The sequence below is a fragment of the Python bivittatus genome, unplaced genomic scaffold, assembly GCF_059951505.1.
Source record: "Python bivittatus isolate LINGU-HERP-01145 unplaced genomic scaffold, Pbiv_v1 ctg000980_np1212, whole genome shotgun sequence".
Classification (NCBI taxonomy): domain Eukaryota; kingdom Metazoa; phylum Chordata; class Lepidosauria; order Squamata; family Pythonidae; genus Python; species Python bivittatus.
In genome coordinates, this window is record NW_028277125.1 from 36037612 (window position 1) to 36055088 (window position 17477).

Genomic DNA, 17477 nt, shown 5'->3' on the forward strand with positions numbered 1-17477 from the left:
TTGATTTGCTTAAGATGTTTTTGAGGGATTTTGTTGGTTTGTGTGCTACTGTGATGCTGTGGTTATAGTAATCTGTTGATTGTCTTGAAGATGTTTTTGATGTATAGGGGCATTATCACTTTCATAGCTCATAATGGTTGTGTTGCAGTGGGTTGTGTCATTAGGCAGTTGTTGAAGAAGTTGTGTGGATATCCATTGTGTTGGAAGATCTTGTATAGGTGGTCTGTTTCCTCTTTTTGATGTTCTGGGTTACTGCAGTTTGTTTGTGCTCACCTGAATAATGTTCTTACACAACTCCCCTTGTGGGTGGTTGGGTTCTTGCTTTGGTAGTGAAGCACTTGGTGTGATGGAATGGAATTATGAAGGCCAGGCTCAGGGAGATAAACATTTTCTTAGCTCCCTAGAAGAGCGTGAGAGGAACAAGAGGATGAGACTGGCACCTCCCTGAGGAATTCACACTGTTGTGGCTGGCTGACTTTGGGATCTGGGGTTTCAGTCTGGGAAGATTCTTGCTAGAGATTGTAGCTAATAAACATAACTGGACTGAATTTGCACTGTCTTTTGGAGTTCCTTGGGCTAGGCCTGACACTTGGTTAGTGTAAGTTCTTTGGTAGTGAAGCCACTTGTGTTTTAGATCCATGTCCCTCTTGAGTTAAGACCTCCTAGGAGATGACATGAGAGTAGGAGATACAGTATCACAATAGTTTTCCTCCTACCTCTAGGGTCAGTTCCAGTCAGTTTTGGTAGAGAAGGAGAAGTCCAGCCCTAAACCCCTAACATATGGGGTTTCACAGGGCTCTACTGTCTCTCTAGTCTTTTTAAATATCTACATGACACTGCTGAGTGAAGTCATCTGATGGTACAAGGTTGGGTATCTTCAGGATGCTAATGACATTTAATTCTACATCTCTGCCCCAGGCCAACCAAGTAATGTCATCAAGATGTGTTTTCAGTGTCTGGAGACTGTATTGGGGAACAGACTCAGGTTCACCCCTGGCAAGACTGACTACTCAGAGCCAGGGACTTATTTTTGCCACTGAATGGGTTAGTACTCCTCTAGGCAGAGCTGGTGTGCAATTTGAGGGTCCTCCTAGATTCTCAACTCCTGCTCAAGAAGCAAGTGGTGCTGTAGCTGGAAGGGCCTTTGCATACCTCCATCTTGTGTACCAATTGTGCCCATTCCTAGATCAGGAGATGCTGTTCTTTGGTCACCTCCCATTTGAATTAATGCAATCTATTGTACATAGGGATACCCTTGAAGGCCACTTGAAAGTTGCAGCTGGTCCAGAATGCAGTGGTGTAGATAGTTATGGGTGTACTTCACTTCATCCATGTAACACCTCTACTCTGCATGCTGCACTTGCTCCCAGCAGAATTCCAGATGTGACTGAAGGTGCTGGTTATCACCTATAAAGCCCTTCATAGCACAGAACCAAGTTATCTGTGGGACTGCCTGTTTCCAATTACTTCATCAATGACTGACGAGCTGATAGTGCTTGTTTGATGGGGTTGTTATTATTTTGAGTTATTAAAAAAAATGCAGGACATCCTTTGGTGTCCCTTTCAGAAGGAGGAGATTTCTCTGTGTTCCATTTTGCAGCTGTTCTTACTTTTTCCAGGTCCAAAGGCTGGAAGAAAGATTACATATCATCACAGTTAGAATATGTTTTAAAAACCATGAGTGCAAATTCTGGTTAACCATTTTTTTACCGTTGGTCCAATTTCAGCTGCTAAGCCTAAATAAGCAGATAATAGCTTAGAGTACCATGCAGAGCAGGTCAATAGATATTCCTTACCACTATGCTTCTTATTTGTTTAATTTAAAAAATTCTGATGAATTTCTCTTCTGCCACATGTGCAAATCTAAAATGTTTTTGTTTGTTTTATTTAAAGTTTTGAACTAGAAGTTCTGAGGTTCCATGCCTGATTTTTTTTTTCTATGTTCCATGTGTGAGATTTTTTATTAAAAGGTCTTGGACTGCCTCTGTAGCTGTGGCTGTTCCATTTCTAGCAGTTGTAAGCATCCCTAGGAAGGGTTAAAGAATGTTCCTGCCAGGTCCCTCCAGAAGTGGTAGAAAGGGTCAGGCCAGGCATTTGTTGGAAATTATTTATTGTTCTTCTTAGTAGATTTTTCTAGCTGCAGAAATGAAGAGGGTGACGAATGTGCTATTTTTCTGTTATGGCAAAATAATGTTACAAGCATTTATCTCCGCAAGCATAAAATAGCCATATATATATAGTGCCCCAGAATTCCCCCATGCAAAACCTCTTTCCCTGGGCTGAAGAAAGGGGAGAATCTAGTTAATGAGTTCCAGAACATCAGGCCAGGGAAGGTAATTCATATCAAGCTCATAAAATCCTTTATTGATGTCTCCAGAGGGGAAATCCGGATGTGGCCATTTATTTATTCTGGATTTTGGCCATGTATTTATTCTGGATTTTACCTCTCTCTCTTCTATTTAACATTCTCTTCTAGTGAATCTGTGCACTACTTAAAGGGACAGAAGATCCCTCCCTCCAAACTGTTATTTGGATTTTTTTTCATTTGCATAGCAGGATGTCCATTAACTCTTGCTCACATCCCACAACCAATTCAATTCTCTCCTTCTGCACCCTCTTTTAATTTGAGATACTTATATTTTGCAACATTGGGGGAGGGGGTGCTTTTGCTTTTGTTTTGTTTTTCTTTGGATCAAGATCTCAGTATTGTTCAGAATGGTTGAACTGCTGCAGAAATAGGGATTGAGAGAGGATGGTACATACTTTTCCATTGCAATAAATGGAATGGTGGTGTCTATATCTCCAACCCCATAGGTAGGCAGGTTGCCAAACTTCCTCTGTTTATGTATTTAAGAGGTAGATGTATTGCTACCTCTTGTGTGATTTATTAGAGCAACCATGTGTGGTGCAAAAATCCAGCTGAGCATTAGATGGTTGCAGAAAGATACAAAAAACTCTCTTTGCTGCAATCTAGTGGTACTCTGGAGTTTTGAAGCCCACATACGATGACTCTAGATTTACTGTATTTACTAAATTTAAGTTCAGCAGGCATGAATCTAGACTTAAGAGTTGCATCCATACAGTAAGATAGGGCCCTTTTCCAAAACTTCCCTTTTCTCTCCTTAAGAAGAGTAAGCTTGTATATCAGCTGTCTGGCTTACGGTAAGACTATGCCCAGGCTAAACAATAAGACCAAATCAATTTCCATTTTTAATTAAGCACATTTATAATAGAATCCAGCAGAGAAGAGTCAAAATGGTCCGCTTAAGTTTAAAATGTAACAAAGCAATAGAGTTGGCAACTAGCATTGATCAGACAAAAGAACTCAAACTTAATAGGAACCTTAGGATTCTCATAAAACAGTTCTATGAGATTCTGCAGTGGAATCTGCCTCTTAAGGGTAGAGCAAGTTCATCAAACAGGAGGTTTATTAAGGAGACCAGGAGCCGCCTCCAAGGAGAAAAATTTAGATCAACCCCTTCTGATAGCTTGATCAGATGTCTTCTAGGTGATTCCTACCATATCTGTTTAGCATGAAGCTAAGTCATAGGAAAATCAGATGGGGATATAGATTCAGGTTTTGATCTGGTAATCTGTATAATCCACATCCAGTTTAGAGAAATATTATAGCAAGTAGAAAGGAGAGGCTTGAGTGGATCAATCACACCCATGCATTCCCTTAACTTGAATCTTGTAAATGAAGGGGACTTCTCTTAGAGACAGCGGTGATAAGGGGCAATTTGTATATTACCTTGAAACAGGCAATGTATTGCTTCTAGGTGCTGATGTTTCTGTTCTTCACTTCTTTTTCACATTTCTACTATTATGTGGAAAACTATACTTTTGGAGCATAAAGCCTATATACATTGAAAAACCTCCATAAAGCCTGTTAGCTTGGATTTTTTTTTTTTTAAGATTAGGCCAATTTGTGAAGTATAGGTCTATGGCCCAAATTTGCTATTCAGGAGCAATATATGTTTTGGGGAAAGCAGTACAGATAGATGTCCCCATTTTGTTCTTCTGAGCTTTCTTCGTGGTCTACTATTGGAGGCAGAACACTGAATTAGAGGGTACCAGCATCTAACCCAGCAACAGCAATGCTGTAGTTTCATTCCTTCTGACATGTCAGAAGTTTTTATGATCGTGCTGAAAGAAGTGGACTAAAGCGCAACATTTTCTAGATTTTCTTTCTTTTAATATTTCAGAGAAAAACAGATCACTCATGCCTTAGTTTTGTGTATATTAAACTGGAGATTCATATAGAGCAATGCTAAGCCACCTTCATGAGGTCTAAAAGCGTGCTTTTCTAAAACAGCACTAAAATAGTCACTTTAAAAAACTATTTGTTCTTTCGTTCCTATGTAAACTAGAATGCCCTCATTGGAAAACCTGACATTTTTACTGTCAGAGTCTTACTCAAATAGTAAAATATTTTGAATATTCATAGTTTGAAACACATTAAAATGATTGTGAAAAAGTTTTTAAGTAAGACAAACAGCATTAGGGCAATGAGATGGACGATTTACAGTTAAAACACCTGTAAATACTAGGTAAACTAATTAACTCTATAACAATTTGCACATATAACATGTAATGTCTGTCATACAGACATAAGTATGTAATGCTTGCCCACTCTATGATATCTTAGGTTTCACTGAATAAAAGTCACTGAAAGAACACTAAACATTTCATGTTGTCCAATCAATAGCTTATAGTTGTTTAAATAGTAAAATAGTTCAATAGAATCTCACAACACATGGACAGACTCAACCACAGTTTCAGCTGGGAAACTATTAGCCAAAGCCAAAAATGCTAGGGAATTCCTGGAAGCTTGGAATTTAGACAAATCAGCCATCAATACACACAGAAATAAAGCACATTTATACACCATTCAAAAGAGACGATAAAAAATCTAGGAAGGAAACAAAAAGACTAGAACACATCAACTCCAGCAGCCAATATTCAGATAAGCAGAGATCAACACCAGACAAGCAGTTAGGCAGAAAACAATACTTTAATCAAGAAACCATCAAGGAGGAAACTATACCCACACCAAAACTGGCAGGGCAAGCTACTGTATATAAACAGGCAGCAAACCCCACACTCACTCACACTGATGATCTTATTTAGTTGGGTAACGAAACATCTACAAGCAAACAACCAAGCTCAGAGAGCACCAAGAACTCCATGGTAACTGAATCTGAATTATGTTTCTCATCCATGCAGCAATGTCCACAGGGAGGGTCAAAACAGGCAAAGTGACAGTTGTGGCATCATGATTGAAGCCCTGTCCATTTGTATGTGCATGCAGTGTCGACACATATATAAAAAGCTCAGGGCTTCTTTGTGATGTCACAACCACCATCTTGTCTGTTTGGACCCCACCTGCAAATATTGTCCCCTTTCTCTGCCTCTTTTCAGCACTGAACATAAACTATCCATACTTCTTGCATCTTATCCTGTTCCATGTGCATCGTTGTACTTTCAGTGTTCACTTTCACCATCATACTTGCAGCCAACATTCTCCGAATCTGCAGTACAAGAGAGATTAGATGGGAGAACAGTACGGACTATGACCATTAAGAACTTGATGGAAAACATTTGTTGTACACTAGAGACTATATTATTAAAAGATGTTTTCTAGTGCCAAAATAAAGCTACAATACATGAAAGCAGCATGTGGGTACTAAAGATATTGGGCTCAATTGTGTTCAGTTGGCTTGATTCACACTAATGCGGTTCATCTACAGTACCTCAAAGCTGTGTTCACACATTGTACTAAGCCAGAACCAAATAATTCATAATTTAAAATTTTCTTTGAACTCAGCATTTAATAAGGGATTTTGGTGTCCTTTCTGCAGGCAGAGCATGAGAAATTCGGGAAGGAAGATGATACTTTTAGACTCAGTCAGATGAGAGGACAGCTGGATCGATCAGTGAGTAGCCTACAACAGGAGATGGAGGACATCATGATGCAAAATGAACACTTGCAGGTCTGTTGGACTTATTGAACCTGGACATTACTAGGCAGATTAATTGTTCACAAGGTGGTGCTACAGAGAGCTTTGTAAACAAAATGGCTCCCTGTTATATGATTATGTGTGCTTTGCAATACTATTTGCTAGTCTGAAAAACTCATATCTTGTTCTAACAGCCCATCCACCCATTGGCTGGTATGTTGATGAACAGCATAATTTACTTTTTATCACCTCTATTCAGTTGCCTCAAGCACAATAATTAGAGGAGAAAGCAGCCAATGCTCATGCATAACATCATTCAATTTCTTTAAAAAGTCATGGATCACATCCTGCTGCATTAGGGAAGAAATAATTTCTCTGATTGGTATAAATTAAGTTGTAGGACATGGAGAGATGAAACACATGAGCAAGTGGCAAGCATGAGAATTGTTTGGGTGCTTTGGGGAATATCTGGTGGAGGATTACATACATTCTGGGGAATTAATGAATGGCAAGAGGAAACCAGCTAAACAAGTTCTAGTTATGCTCTTTTCTTGTGTATTTTCCACTTGAGCTCCAAATGCACTAAGACTCCAACCTGGAAGAGACACAGAGTACAAAATCCAGCCATGTAGATACAGTAACCAGAAGAAGGAAATGTCTATTAATGTAGGTCTTCTTCTGCCACAAGAGACCAGTTTAGGCTTGTGGTGAACACGGCCTGTCCCTTCCCTGCTGCTTGCAAGAAAGAAAGAAAAAATCACTTTAGGAAAAAAGGAGATGTATCAGAAAAAAGAAAAGGGATTGTCAGAGACAAAAGGGATACTTTGGCCCCACCCACCACTTGCTTCAGCCCAGGCCATCGTGTGGCCTCTAACAGATTATCTCTGAAGAAATGTGCCCTTCAACAGAAAAATAAGATTGCTAACCCCTGCCATTATGGAAGCTCTGGAAGACAACTAAGGCCAACATGTTCAGCATCACAACGTCATGAAGCTAGATATTTATATTTATGCACTCATTCTAGGTCCAGATTGCAGAGCTGGAACAAACGCATGCCCAGCGGCTGGTAGAACTAACATCCCGGCATCAGCTAGACATGGAACTGGAAACAGAAAGGCTACGCAGTGCTCAGCTCCAAGCTGAACGGACACTCCAATCCCAGGAAAGAACCCATCGGCAGAGGGTGAAAAGTTTGGAAGAACAGGTAGAATAGAGATGTAGACTGAGTACTTTTTCTTACTAATTCTTATTCAGTTGATATCTAAAATCTGTATATAGAATACTGTTATGCGCATTGAAAGGCTTATATAAACTTTCCATGTTTGTATGAGTTGGGATGGTGGTTGAAAGAATGGATAAAATCTTGGGGATTTGGTTTGTTTGAAGGCTCTCAGAGTAAAGATATCAAGGAAGAAAAGTTTTATGCTTTTTTTCCAAATTCCTCCTTTGTGAATGAACAAATATCTTAAAAGTAGGGCAGAAAAAAATTCATTCTATCCATCAGATTTTCCAGATGAATAATAACTTGACTGTTAAATATTTGAGTTTAGGAAATCCTATTATTGCATGCAATAAATAAATTGATAATTGCAGTTTATTCAATAACCTCTGGTTAAACAAGCCTTAGTTCAATGAGCAAATCTTGGCTGGGCTCTCATTCTTCTAAAACATTTTGTCTTCATCATGATTTGTTGAACAGACCATTGTGGCCTGGTTTATGCAAAACATTAAGTCATAAAATCACAATTGCTGGATTCACACATCAAGTTAAGCCAAAACCAAATTAACCATATTATAGTTTGTGAATTTACACATAAAGAACCCAGCCAATCTGTGAGTTAAGTGAGGGATATTATCCAGGATAATATCAGGAAGAAGATGAATAAGACAACAAGACAACTGATGGAGGGGTGCAAAGTTCAATTTTAATCTATGCTCAACACAAGATTTTCTTACAATGGGAACTATAACTGTACCAAATCCTTGACATGATTCTGTTTGGTGATCCTAAATATTCACAGTACATACTTAGGCTGCTTCCTAAAGAAAGAAAAGATATAGGATTTCCTCCCTCGTTGTACCAGAGTAAATCCAAATCTCAATATATGCCCCCTCCCTTTTTTAGCTTGATCATATTTGATCAGCACTTCCTCTTGCTAATGATAATTAGAGCTAGTTATCAACAAGAGGGAATAAAATAGGAGAATCACATCAGGACTATGTGTAAATCAGTGTGAAATATTTCTTATTATGATTTCCTATCTGAAGCTCTCTCATTCTTAAACAAGTATTTAGAAGTGAAGTAAGGGGTGGAAGGAAGTTGTAGGAAACAATTAAGAATGTTAATTAAAACAATTGAAGACAGCACTTATGCTATCCCTACCATTTTGATTTCTGGAAACTTAACTAGTGTGAAGATGAAGCTTTGGTTTAGATCAGGGAGAACTGAATCTAAATCCTCATTATGACCATGAAGCTCACATAGTAACTAAGGCCCAGTTGCTACTTCTCAGCTTTATTATTTACCAGGTTTGTGAAGTCAAAATGAGAAAACTCCAAGTACTTTGGAAGAATGTAGCAAGAAAGATGATTTGTCCCAAAAATCCTTTATGCCACTCTGATGAGCCTGATACTGGCCACTCTTGAAGTTAGAACACTGAATTAAATTATATATTCTTGTTTATCTTTGCCTGTGCATATATTTCTGCAGGTAAATTCTCTGAAAGAGCAATTGGATCAAGAAGTGAGAAGACGACAGGCGTACCTGAGCCAGGTGCTTCATACAGTAAAATGACTGAATAAACCAAACCTTGTACTTGGATCTGAGGTGGCCAAAAAGCAGATCCAGCCTTCAGCAGGATCCTTACCCTCAAGATTTGGATTCATCCATTTCTTGCATTAGGGTACTCAACTGATTCACTGTCAGAGAAATTGGAGATCCAAGACTGGCAATGCTAGCATGTAATGTTTCTCCACCCAAGCAGCACATACTCTGAACACTTGGAAGGCACAGTAAAGATACCAAATAACTAGGCAGTAAACTGCCAAGAGGAAACCCTGCTGTGCGGGCAGCTGTTCTCTCTAAGATGCTTGAAACCCAGGGCACCAGTGCTTAACTAATTCATTTAGAACATTTGACAGGGAGGGGATTCTCATTTGTTTGGGTCTTGGAATAGTGTATCCCTGCATGATCTCTTGGAGCTTTCAGTACTGGCTGTACAAACTTTAAAATTCCAGGTGTCTGCTAGGAGCACCCTGCTATTTAAATATCTCTGCATTTCCATCACTTGTCAGATTATTTTTTCCCCCTGCTGGCAAGTATTGTTTGGTGCACTGTGCAAAATCATAACCTCATCTTCTTGCGTAGTGATACATACGGTGGCTATCTGGTTGCAATCACTCAGTGTCACTGTTAACCTGTACATCATATGGAAACACAGGAGGTAAGCAGTTCTGCTGGCATCAAAATTATAACACAGTGCAGAGAAATTAGGAAGCGTAGTGTGACAACACCCAGGGACTGATCAAATCTTTTGCTGTGTCTATGAACATCAAGCCATTTTCATGGTGGCAGGTGGCTGAGATTAATTCAAACCCAAGTCATTTTATGACTTATTGGACTCCAGATAAGTCAAAGTGTTAACATCCAACATTCCACCCACTCTGCCAGCTGACAGGCTCCAAGGAAATCCCTTCCGGAATCAAAAACACTGGTTTCCCTGGGAATGACAAGAAGCCATCTTGGAATTGCTGTAAACATCACCTGTTATCATTGATTCACATTTTTTCTTTATGAATATTTTATTTTCCAAATGCATGTTGTCAGTGAATAAAATAAAGATGTAAAAACACATTTCCTAAACTGAGGAAAGCAGTTTGCATTGTTTTATAGAGAAAAGTAGTATAGGTTCCCACTGGTTTGCAGTATGAAGCAGTTAAGATGTAGCCCTGAAATGTGGGCAACTTTTAACAGCAGAAAGTTTTGTGGTAGTTCAAAGATTTATTATAGCATAAGCTGTCAAGCCAGCTGAGGATCACACTTCCTGCACCTGATGACATGGACTGTAGCCAATAAAGCTTTTGTTGCAAAACAATCTGCTTGTCTTTCTGCTATCCACAAATCTCTTTGTTACAGTACTTTTGCTACAACAAGTTAAAATAGCCCCCCCTCAACTCCCTATCGTGTTAATCTCTTTCTTGATTGAAGGCAGCATAAAGAAACCACTGTCCAAATGGAATCCACGCAGTGCGTCATACTTGTATTACAAAGTAAGATCCAAATGTATTCAACTGGTATGATTACTAACCAAATAACCTGATACTTCTGTAAAAGGGGGCTAAGGATTGCTAAGAATTGTTGGAATTCCGAAAATACTCTTCATGATTCTTTAGAGAAAATCTTTGATGGCTAAAACCTGCTTAAAGCTGACTTAACTAAGGTTACATAGTGCACATCAAGAGCCAGATGATGAAAGTTGCAGTCATTTTTATTGATGCCTATTTGTACGCATATTGCTTTGGCTCCAGAACCTGATCTATAGCATGGCATATAGAAGCCGCAACATGCCTGCAAACACTTTCTTTGGTGCCTGCCAAATTTCATGCTGCACTTGAGATCTTACATCTAAAAAGCTTTAAAAAACAGGAAGTTGATAAGCTGCAAAGTAAAGCGCCAGCAGCACCTTTACTTCCAAGAACATCTCTATATTCCAAATGGACCCCATACACTTGAGGGGCATCTCCTTGCTTTGTTTAGGAGTATGCTCACCTACCTAGCAAAACAAGAAAGATAAGCTGGAATGGTAGAGACAGGGTGGTAGAGGCATTTAGTAAATTGGTGCTTTGTAACCCATTATATTCTCTCTGACTTGAGTTTTATGACTGAACAAGGCCGCCATTTTATAGGATTGACCACAACATCATCTCTGAATTCCTGAGACTCAATATGTGGTAAAAGATGCATTCAACCATAGGACTAGACCTACTTCTATGCTGGTGTGAAATCCTAATTCCATTGACTGGGAAACGCAGATGTGCATATGCCCATAAAGTGGCTGATTTGTTTGTTCTTTAAGCTTCTGTAAGTGAGGATTAATGTAGCCAGCCTCCAAGGAGCAGTTTCTGCCCTGTCTCCCACAGATGAGGCTTCTGCACAGAAGCAATGGCAGATGCTCTTTTATTATTTTATAAAATAACTTTATGCCTAGAACATTAAGTGCCAAGCGGCAAGAAGGAGTTTATCCTATTCCTAGTTTCCACCACCTGGTATTGACCTACATGTGGGCAAAGAGCTGGGAATCCCAGAAAATGTGTGTGCGTTGCTGGCACAGGCAGTTCCGATGAGGGAAACTTTCCATGGGTGAATTTAGTTAATCGGATGCTGTTCCTTCTCAGCCCTGCTGTTCTTTTTCTGCTCAGTTTCAGTTCTTACACAGGAATCTGTTCCTTGGCCTCCATTCAGCACTGAAACAGACCTTGCAATAATTACCACAGCAGATATTTCTATTGCTTTTTTAGTATTGAATACAAGCACTTCAAAACAAGGTCCCGGTGGAAAAGAGCTTTATCTTCCAAACACTGGAAGCTAAACATTCCCTTGCAGCTACCAACAAACACTCTAACATTTTTTCTTCTTGTTGTTTAAAAAAAAAAACAAAATGTATCATAGCAGTTGCAATTGTGTGGATGTGTATTTTTTAAAAGGGTGAAAAAGGATTAAAACAATATCAGCTTTGTTAAGTCGTTTTGCACTCCCATTGGATCGTGAGCTTCTTAATATAATTCAGAGTTCAGACTAGTTGGAGGGAAGCTGAGAAAGTGGAGCATTAGGAGGGATCCGACGTACATTACACAAGAACAAGTCCCATTGAAAAGCAACAAGAGTCACTTGATATGTTGAACACAAATCCCACAAAAGTTAGTTGAAACTAAAAAATACCCTGCAGATGCGTTCCTGGAAGCAAATCCCAGTGAATTCACAGGATCTTTTTTTTTTTTTTTTTTTGGAGACTGTTCCTTTGAAAGCAACAGAATGGGCACACAACGATGCCCTACTTCTATTAAGAAATAATGCCCACATTTCAGTCAGTTTATTTCTAGGTAGGAATATGATTGCCACGTTCGTCATGATCAATTTAACTTACATAGTGTAACTCAACAGCTTTTGTTGGATCATGCAAAATATATTTCATAAGTGGACTAAAACTGCCAATTTATATGACTCTTTTGATAAGGTAAGAATGCTAGTTGCTATAGATGATCCATGAAGTACTAAGCACAACTTCCTTTGCAGCCAAATGAGCTTCCTATAACTCTGCTTCATAAATGCAGTTATTTTGCGAACTACAAGAAATGCCTATTTCCCTTCCCATCTTTTAAACAGGGATCTGGAAAACAATGGATAGTGACCAAGGAGCATGACAGGTGGTCTAACAAGCATGCTACTATTTTGCCACCTAGACTCATAGAACTCACATTTCCAGAGGGGTGGGGCTGCAATTATCACCTTTTTCCATGGGGGGTGGGTGGGGGTGGAATGGCATTTTTAAAAGGGAGATGGATTTATTAAGCCTTGCAAACTTAAAGCACATATTTTCTGTGGAGTTTTAAAAGAACCAGAAAGTGATGCCACCATATGTATGGGTTCTGCTACTAAAATTTAGCAATGTGGTGTGCAAACATGGGGGTGGTGGTGGTACATATATATCATAGACTATGGACTCCTATTTCTTTGTTGACCTAAGGACCATTGGGATATAGGCATCAACAAAATAGCACAGCACCAGTAAGGATGATCTGATTTCCTCCTCTGGCATCTTTTCCAACTTGAATGTGACAGCAATTTCATGAGGTTTATAACAAAGATAAATGCAGGAAAAGAACAACATGGAACAAACAGGAAAGGGAGCAAATACTTGCTAACTAAAGAGGCAAGGATTAAAGATTAGTTTGTTCTTTGGAAACAAAGTATGTACTTATTTAAAGACTCACTGTTTATTCAGCTAATTCTTGTGCAACTTTGTCAATTATTTTATAACTTTTATTCCCCTGAGTGGTAAGCTGCATGGGTGGAGCTTAATGAGCTTTTGTGTATCCTCTAAAATATGTCCCTAGATAAAGCTGGAATTAAATAGGATTTTTTTTTTTTTTTTGCTTCCTAGCGTTTTCCTGAAGGTGCAGGGTCTGCTTTTTCAGATCAACCAAATGTTGATCTGTTCGCTGCAAAAGGAATTTACCAACCAACTTGTCACCCGAGCCTGACATCATGGGCTGAGAGAGAGAGACTGGCCCAAAGTAATCCAGCCTAAAGCAGGACTAGAACTCAGAGTCTCCTGGTTTCTAGCCGGGAGCCTGTGATGGACTGGAATGGAGGAAGGGGGGTGAAAACAGTGCTCTCGTCTCCAGAGCAACGCTCTGGAGATAAGCGGAGAAAGCTGGTGCATCCCTAAACATTCCAGAAGATAGTAGATAGCTGTGCCTGGGAACTAGTGGTCAGTCTGAGAAGATTCCTGTAAACAGGCGCTGGCTAATAAACCTTGCTGATTGAACCTGCATGGTCTCCAGGAGTTCTTTGGGCTAGGCCTGATAGAGCCTTAACCACTAGACCAAACTGGCTCTTGAAAATAAGCCACCTTTTATGTGGAGGACAGCCGAACGACATCCATGGGCTCAGTTGTGACTCAGTGAGAGGAGATAGTTGCATTTGGGGGATTCAGCTGAAGATAGTTGCATTTGGGGGATTCAGCTGAAACTGTTCCAGAGCTGTAGGAATGACAAACAACATGTGATGCCACCATGGTATACAGCAATATGTATGAAAAGGAAATGAGATGATCTCATACTCGTGGCACTTCTTTCCCAGGAGAATGAAGCCACAAACAGGGAATATCAGGACTTGCTTTTTAAGTTAATATTAACAGCACCATGTGTTGGAGTGGATACATTGTTTCAATTAATTCAGCTTCCAAATTGCTAATGAGAAAAATAATTGGTATACGTAGAATATATTCTTAGCCAAGAACCTCCTATATGCCTTAGGAGGTTGTTTTCCAACTTCCATGGGAAGGAATTGCTTCTCAACGTGTGGATTGCCAACTTTGCTGTCAAAAAGAAAAATGGTCTAGCTGGCTGTGATGCTTCCCATTAAAATGTCACAGGAAGATGGATAACCTAAGTAGCTTGTTTATTTGAGAAGCTATATTTGTCTTCATGATCTAATCTGTTGAGAAATGAAGACCATCTCTGCACTGAAAAATACTGAACTGGTTCACACATACAATTAAGCCATGGTTCGCTTTAACCAAGATTTACTGCATAAAACTTACTTGGCTAGGTTTTCACATCATATTAAGCATTAAGCAATGGCTGACAAACCATACAGGCTGGGTTTACATCCCTTTCCAATTTATAATGATAGATAGATAATTGTCTCTTAAGCTCTAAGGGATCTATTTTTTTTCATCATAGTACATGATACCATAATTTGCTTGGGTTGGTGAGACATACAGTATGAAAAAGCCATTGTTTATGGCTTAGTATTATATGTGACTCAAGCAACTATGGTTTATCTATATCTATCTATCTATCTATCTATCTATCTATCTATCTATCTATCTATCTATCTATCTATCTATCTTGGTGTCGTTTAACCTTACTCTCATTTAAATATGTTCATAGCTGCAGCCAAAGAGTTATGACTTCCCCCAAAGTACCCTGGGAATTACATTTTTGTGAGGATCCTGATTCCTGAGAATGTTAGAACCTTTGTGTCTTTCACTAAACCTGGAAGGAACAATGGTAAGACTGGTTTAAATCTTCAGTGTAGCTATACTCTTCTATGGAAACTGGGTCACTTGTAGACATAAGTATACCCTGTCCATTGCAAGTCATGACAGTTAAGCTAGATAAAATAAAATTGGGGCCTGCCTAACTAAAGTTTACTGAAAACCCCATTATTGAGAAGCCTGCTTATTTGTGCAAATTTGGTCATCAAGAAAATATATTGAAACTAGTGGGATTATGATAATGACTCAAGTCCTATGTATGGATCAAACTTAAGTATTTCCTGGAATTCTATTTGTAACTTATTCCTTCAGAAGGCTATGCCAGTAATCTCTAACTTAGCTAGGGGCCATGCCCAGAAATACAATGTTCGTTCTGGAAAAAAATTCATTCCTAGCTATATTCATCTTGGCCTTGACAGCTGTCAAGGCTTCTAGAACTGACATGTCTATTTTAAATGTGGTTGTGGCCAAGCTGGGGTATATAAGGTTTATCCAAAAAAAATGTACATAAGAGTTATCAAAAAGAAAGTAGAAGATTTTCTTTCTTCTTTTAAAACCAGCAACGTTGTTTTCTTTTTTTCTTCTTGAGGTGCTAAAAATAAGATCAGGAAATTCTTTCTAGCAATATGTGTTTTAAACTACATGCCATACTCAAGTAGCCCTTTGTCTCAGCTTAAAAAAAAAAAAAGGGGTCAGCATTTATCTTAAGCAAATCGTTTTATCAGACAGGCTCAAGGCAGTTTAATTCTGCCTCACAGAACTAGGAAAGCCCAATCACACTCTCAGTTATAATACATATAAATTAAATCAAAGGTCCATTTAGAATTCAATCAAAGCAGTGGTTTTCACACATATTCATAATTAGAAAATAGACTGAAAAGGAGAAGGTAAACAAATATTTGAAGCTGCTTCAGGCTTCAGCAGATATTTTTTCTTATAACTTGTTATAAAAGCAGGATTAGGGCTTTTAGACATAATTGATATAATCCTTTTTGGTTTCATTTTTATATTATAGCCAAGTCCTACATATTCATATGCCTACACACTTGGTAAACCCCTGATCACTTGGAGAACCAATATGACAGTATTTGAAAGTCTGGGAAGTTAAAACAATGTTCTCTCCCACCCTCCACTCTCCTTTCAGTTTTCTGATGTTAGATTTGTGTCCATTTATTCTCTAGCGCAGAGACAGTTCTGTCTGTCCTATACAGTCTGCAAGTACTGTTGGATTTTTGATATTGTCTCATCTTGCTTCTCTTCCTGGAGACATTGTCATGCACTGATGATGTAGCTAGCCTGGTAATGAAATATGTGCGGGAAGAAAAGCAAGCTCCGAGAACACCAAGAACCCAACAATTCAACCCTGAGCCACATATATTCTTCACTAGAGTAAGTAGGATATTGTTGTGACATATTATCATGTCCATTATTCTGGGGCACAGAACTTTGCTTTTGTGATTGACAGCAACACTCACATAGATGTGTTGTGATTGACAGCAACACCCGCATAGATATCCTATCTCTGGTAAAGTGGATTCTGGGTATATGTACATTTTTTACTTTTAATGTGTCCTATATGTCATCATTGTATTCATAGTGATAGACAAACATGACTACAAAAATCAGATTACCAAACACTGAGATTTGATTGTTAGGACCCAAAGAGTATTTACAGATCAAGGATCTGACTGATGGTGCTCAGTCATTCTACTAAACTGCATTGTGGTTTACCTGATTTTGCCTTAGTGAGTTGTGTAAATCCATTTAATTGTTGTTTATTCAATAACACACAGCTTGCCACAGTATTTAATTGTGAATCACATAACAATGAGAGAAGATAGAAAAAAGAGCTGAAAAATTATAAGGAAAATGAGAGGAAATAATACAAAAGTGGCTGTTGAATGGTGAGTGGACCAGGAAGAGACCAGCAGCATCCTGGATGGCTGGGATGAAGAGAATCTTAAATCTTTATAAATAAAAATATTAAAAGTCTCAGTGGCAGGGATTGGGCACTTACAATATACATTTGGATAGCAGCTCTTCAGATTACCAGCCAAGATGTTGCTAATTCTGGCTGGGAATTCTGGAAGACACTGCCTGAATATATTAGAAGGCAAGGTAACAGTACAGAGAAAGGGCTGATAAAGAAACACAAAGCGTAGATTCACATATCATGCTATTATTTGTTTGGTTTTGACTTTGACTATTATGTGAATTCAACTTTTGAGGTTTGTAAACTATGATTTATAGCTTAGTGCAGTGTGTGAATGCAGACATTTTGGCTTATTCAACAAAATATGGTTAAACCACAGCTAAGCACAATGTGTCAGTCAGATTATATAATTGCAACATAGAGGCTTCCTTCGTAACTTCACACTTTCCTTTAACCACCCAACTATCCTCTTTTACAATTTCTCCTATGTCAAAACAAGTTTGCGACTGGCCTGTTCATATGATACACTGAACCATAAACTAGCCCACCAGTTTTTAATCTAAATATTGTGGAAACTCAGCCTGTATAATTACTTTATAGTTCATGCAATAACCAGAAATTTGGGTTAAGTAAATAATGGTTATCTATGGTTGGTGTGTTTAATAGCTGAGATAGCTAATAGCTGAATCTGAGTCTTCTGAGTGTAAATTGGGATGCAAAACCAGAGAATTGGACATTGTAACCCTTTCTTGTTAAAGTAGATGTAGACAAGCTGTGGGCCCTAAGCCATGTATTGCTAGT

General features: G+C 38.7%; 1 protein-coding gene across 1 annotated transcript in view; it reads left to right on the forward strand.

The window, feature by feature from the left end:
- The window catches only part of CROCC2 (ciliary rootlet coiled-coil, rootletin family member 2), a 100649-nt gene extending 90617 nt beyond the window's left edge, over positions 1 to 10032 (forward strand). Inside the window, exons 33-35 of the mRNA XM_088132085.1 lie at positions 5862 to 5993; positions 6985 to 7164; positions 8671 to 10032. Coding sequence (XP_087988211.1) covers positions 5862 to 5993; positions 6985 to 7164; positions 8671 to 8754 — 396 coding nt within the window. The 3' untranslated portion in view covers positions 8755 to 10032. The remainder of the gene's footprint in view (positions 1 to 5861; positions 5994 to 6984; positions 7165 to 8670) is intronic.
- The last annotated feature ends 7445 nt before the right edge of the window (positions 10033 to 17477 follow it).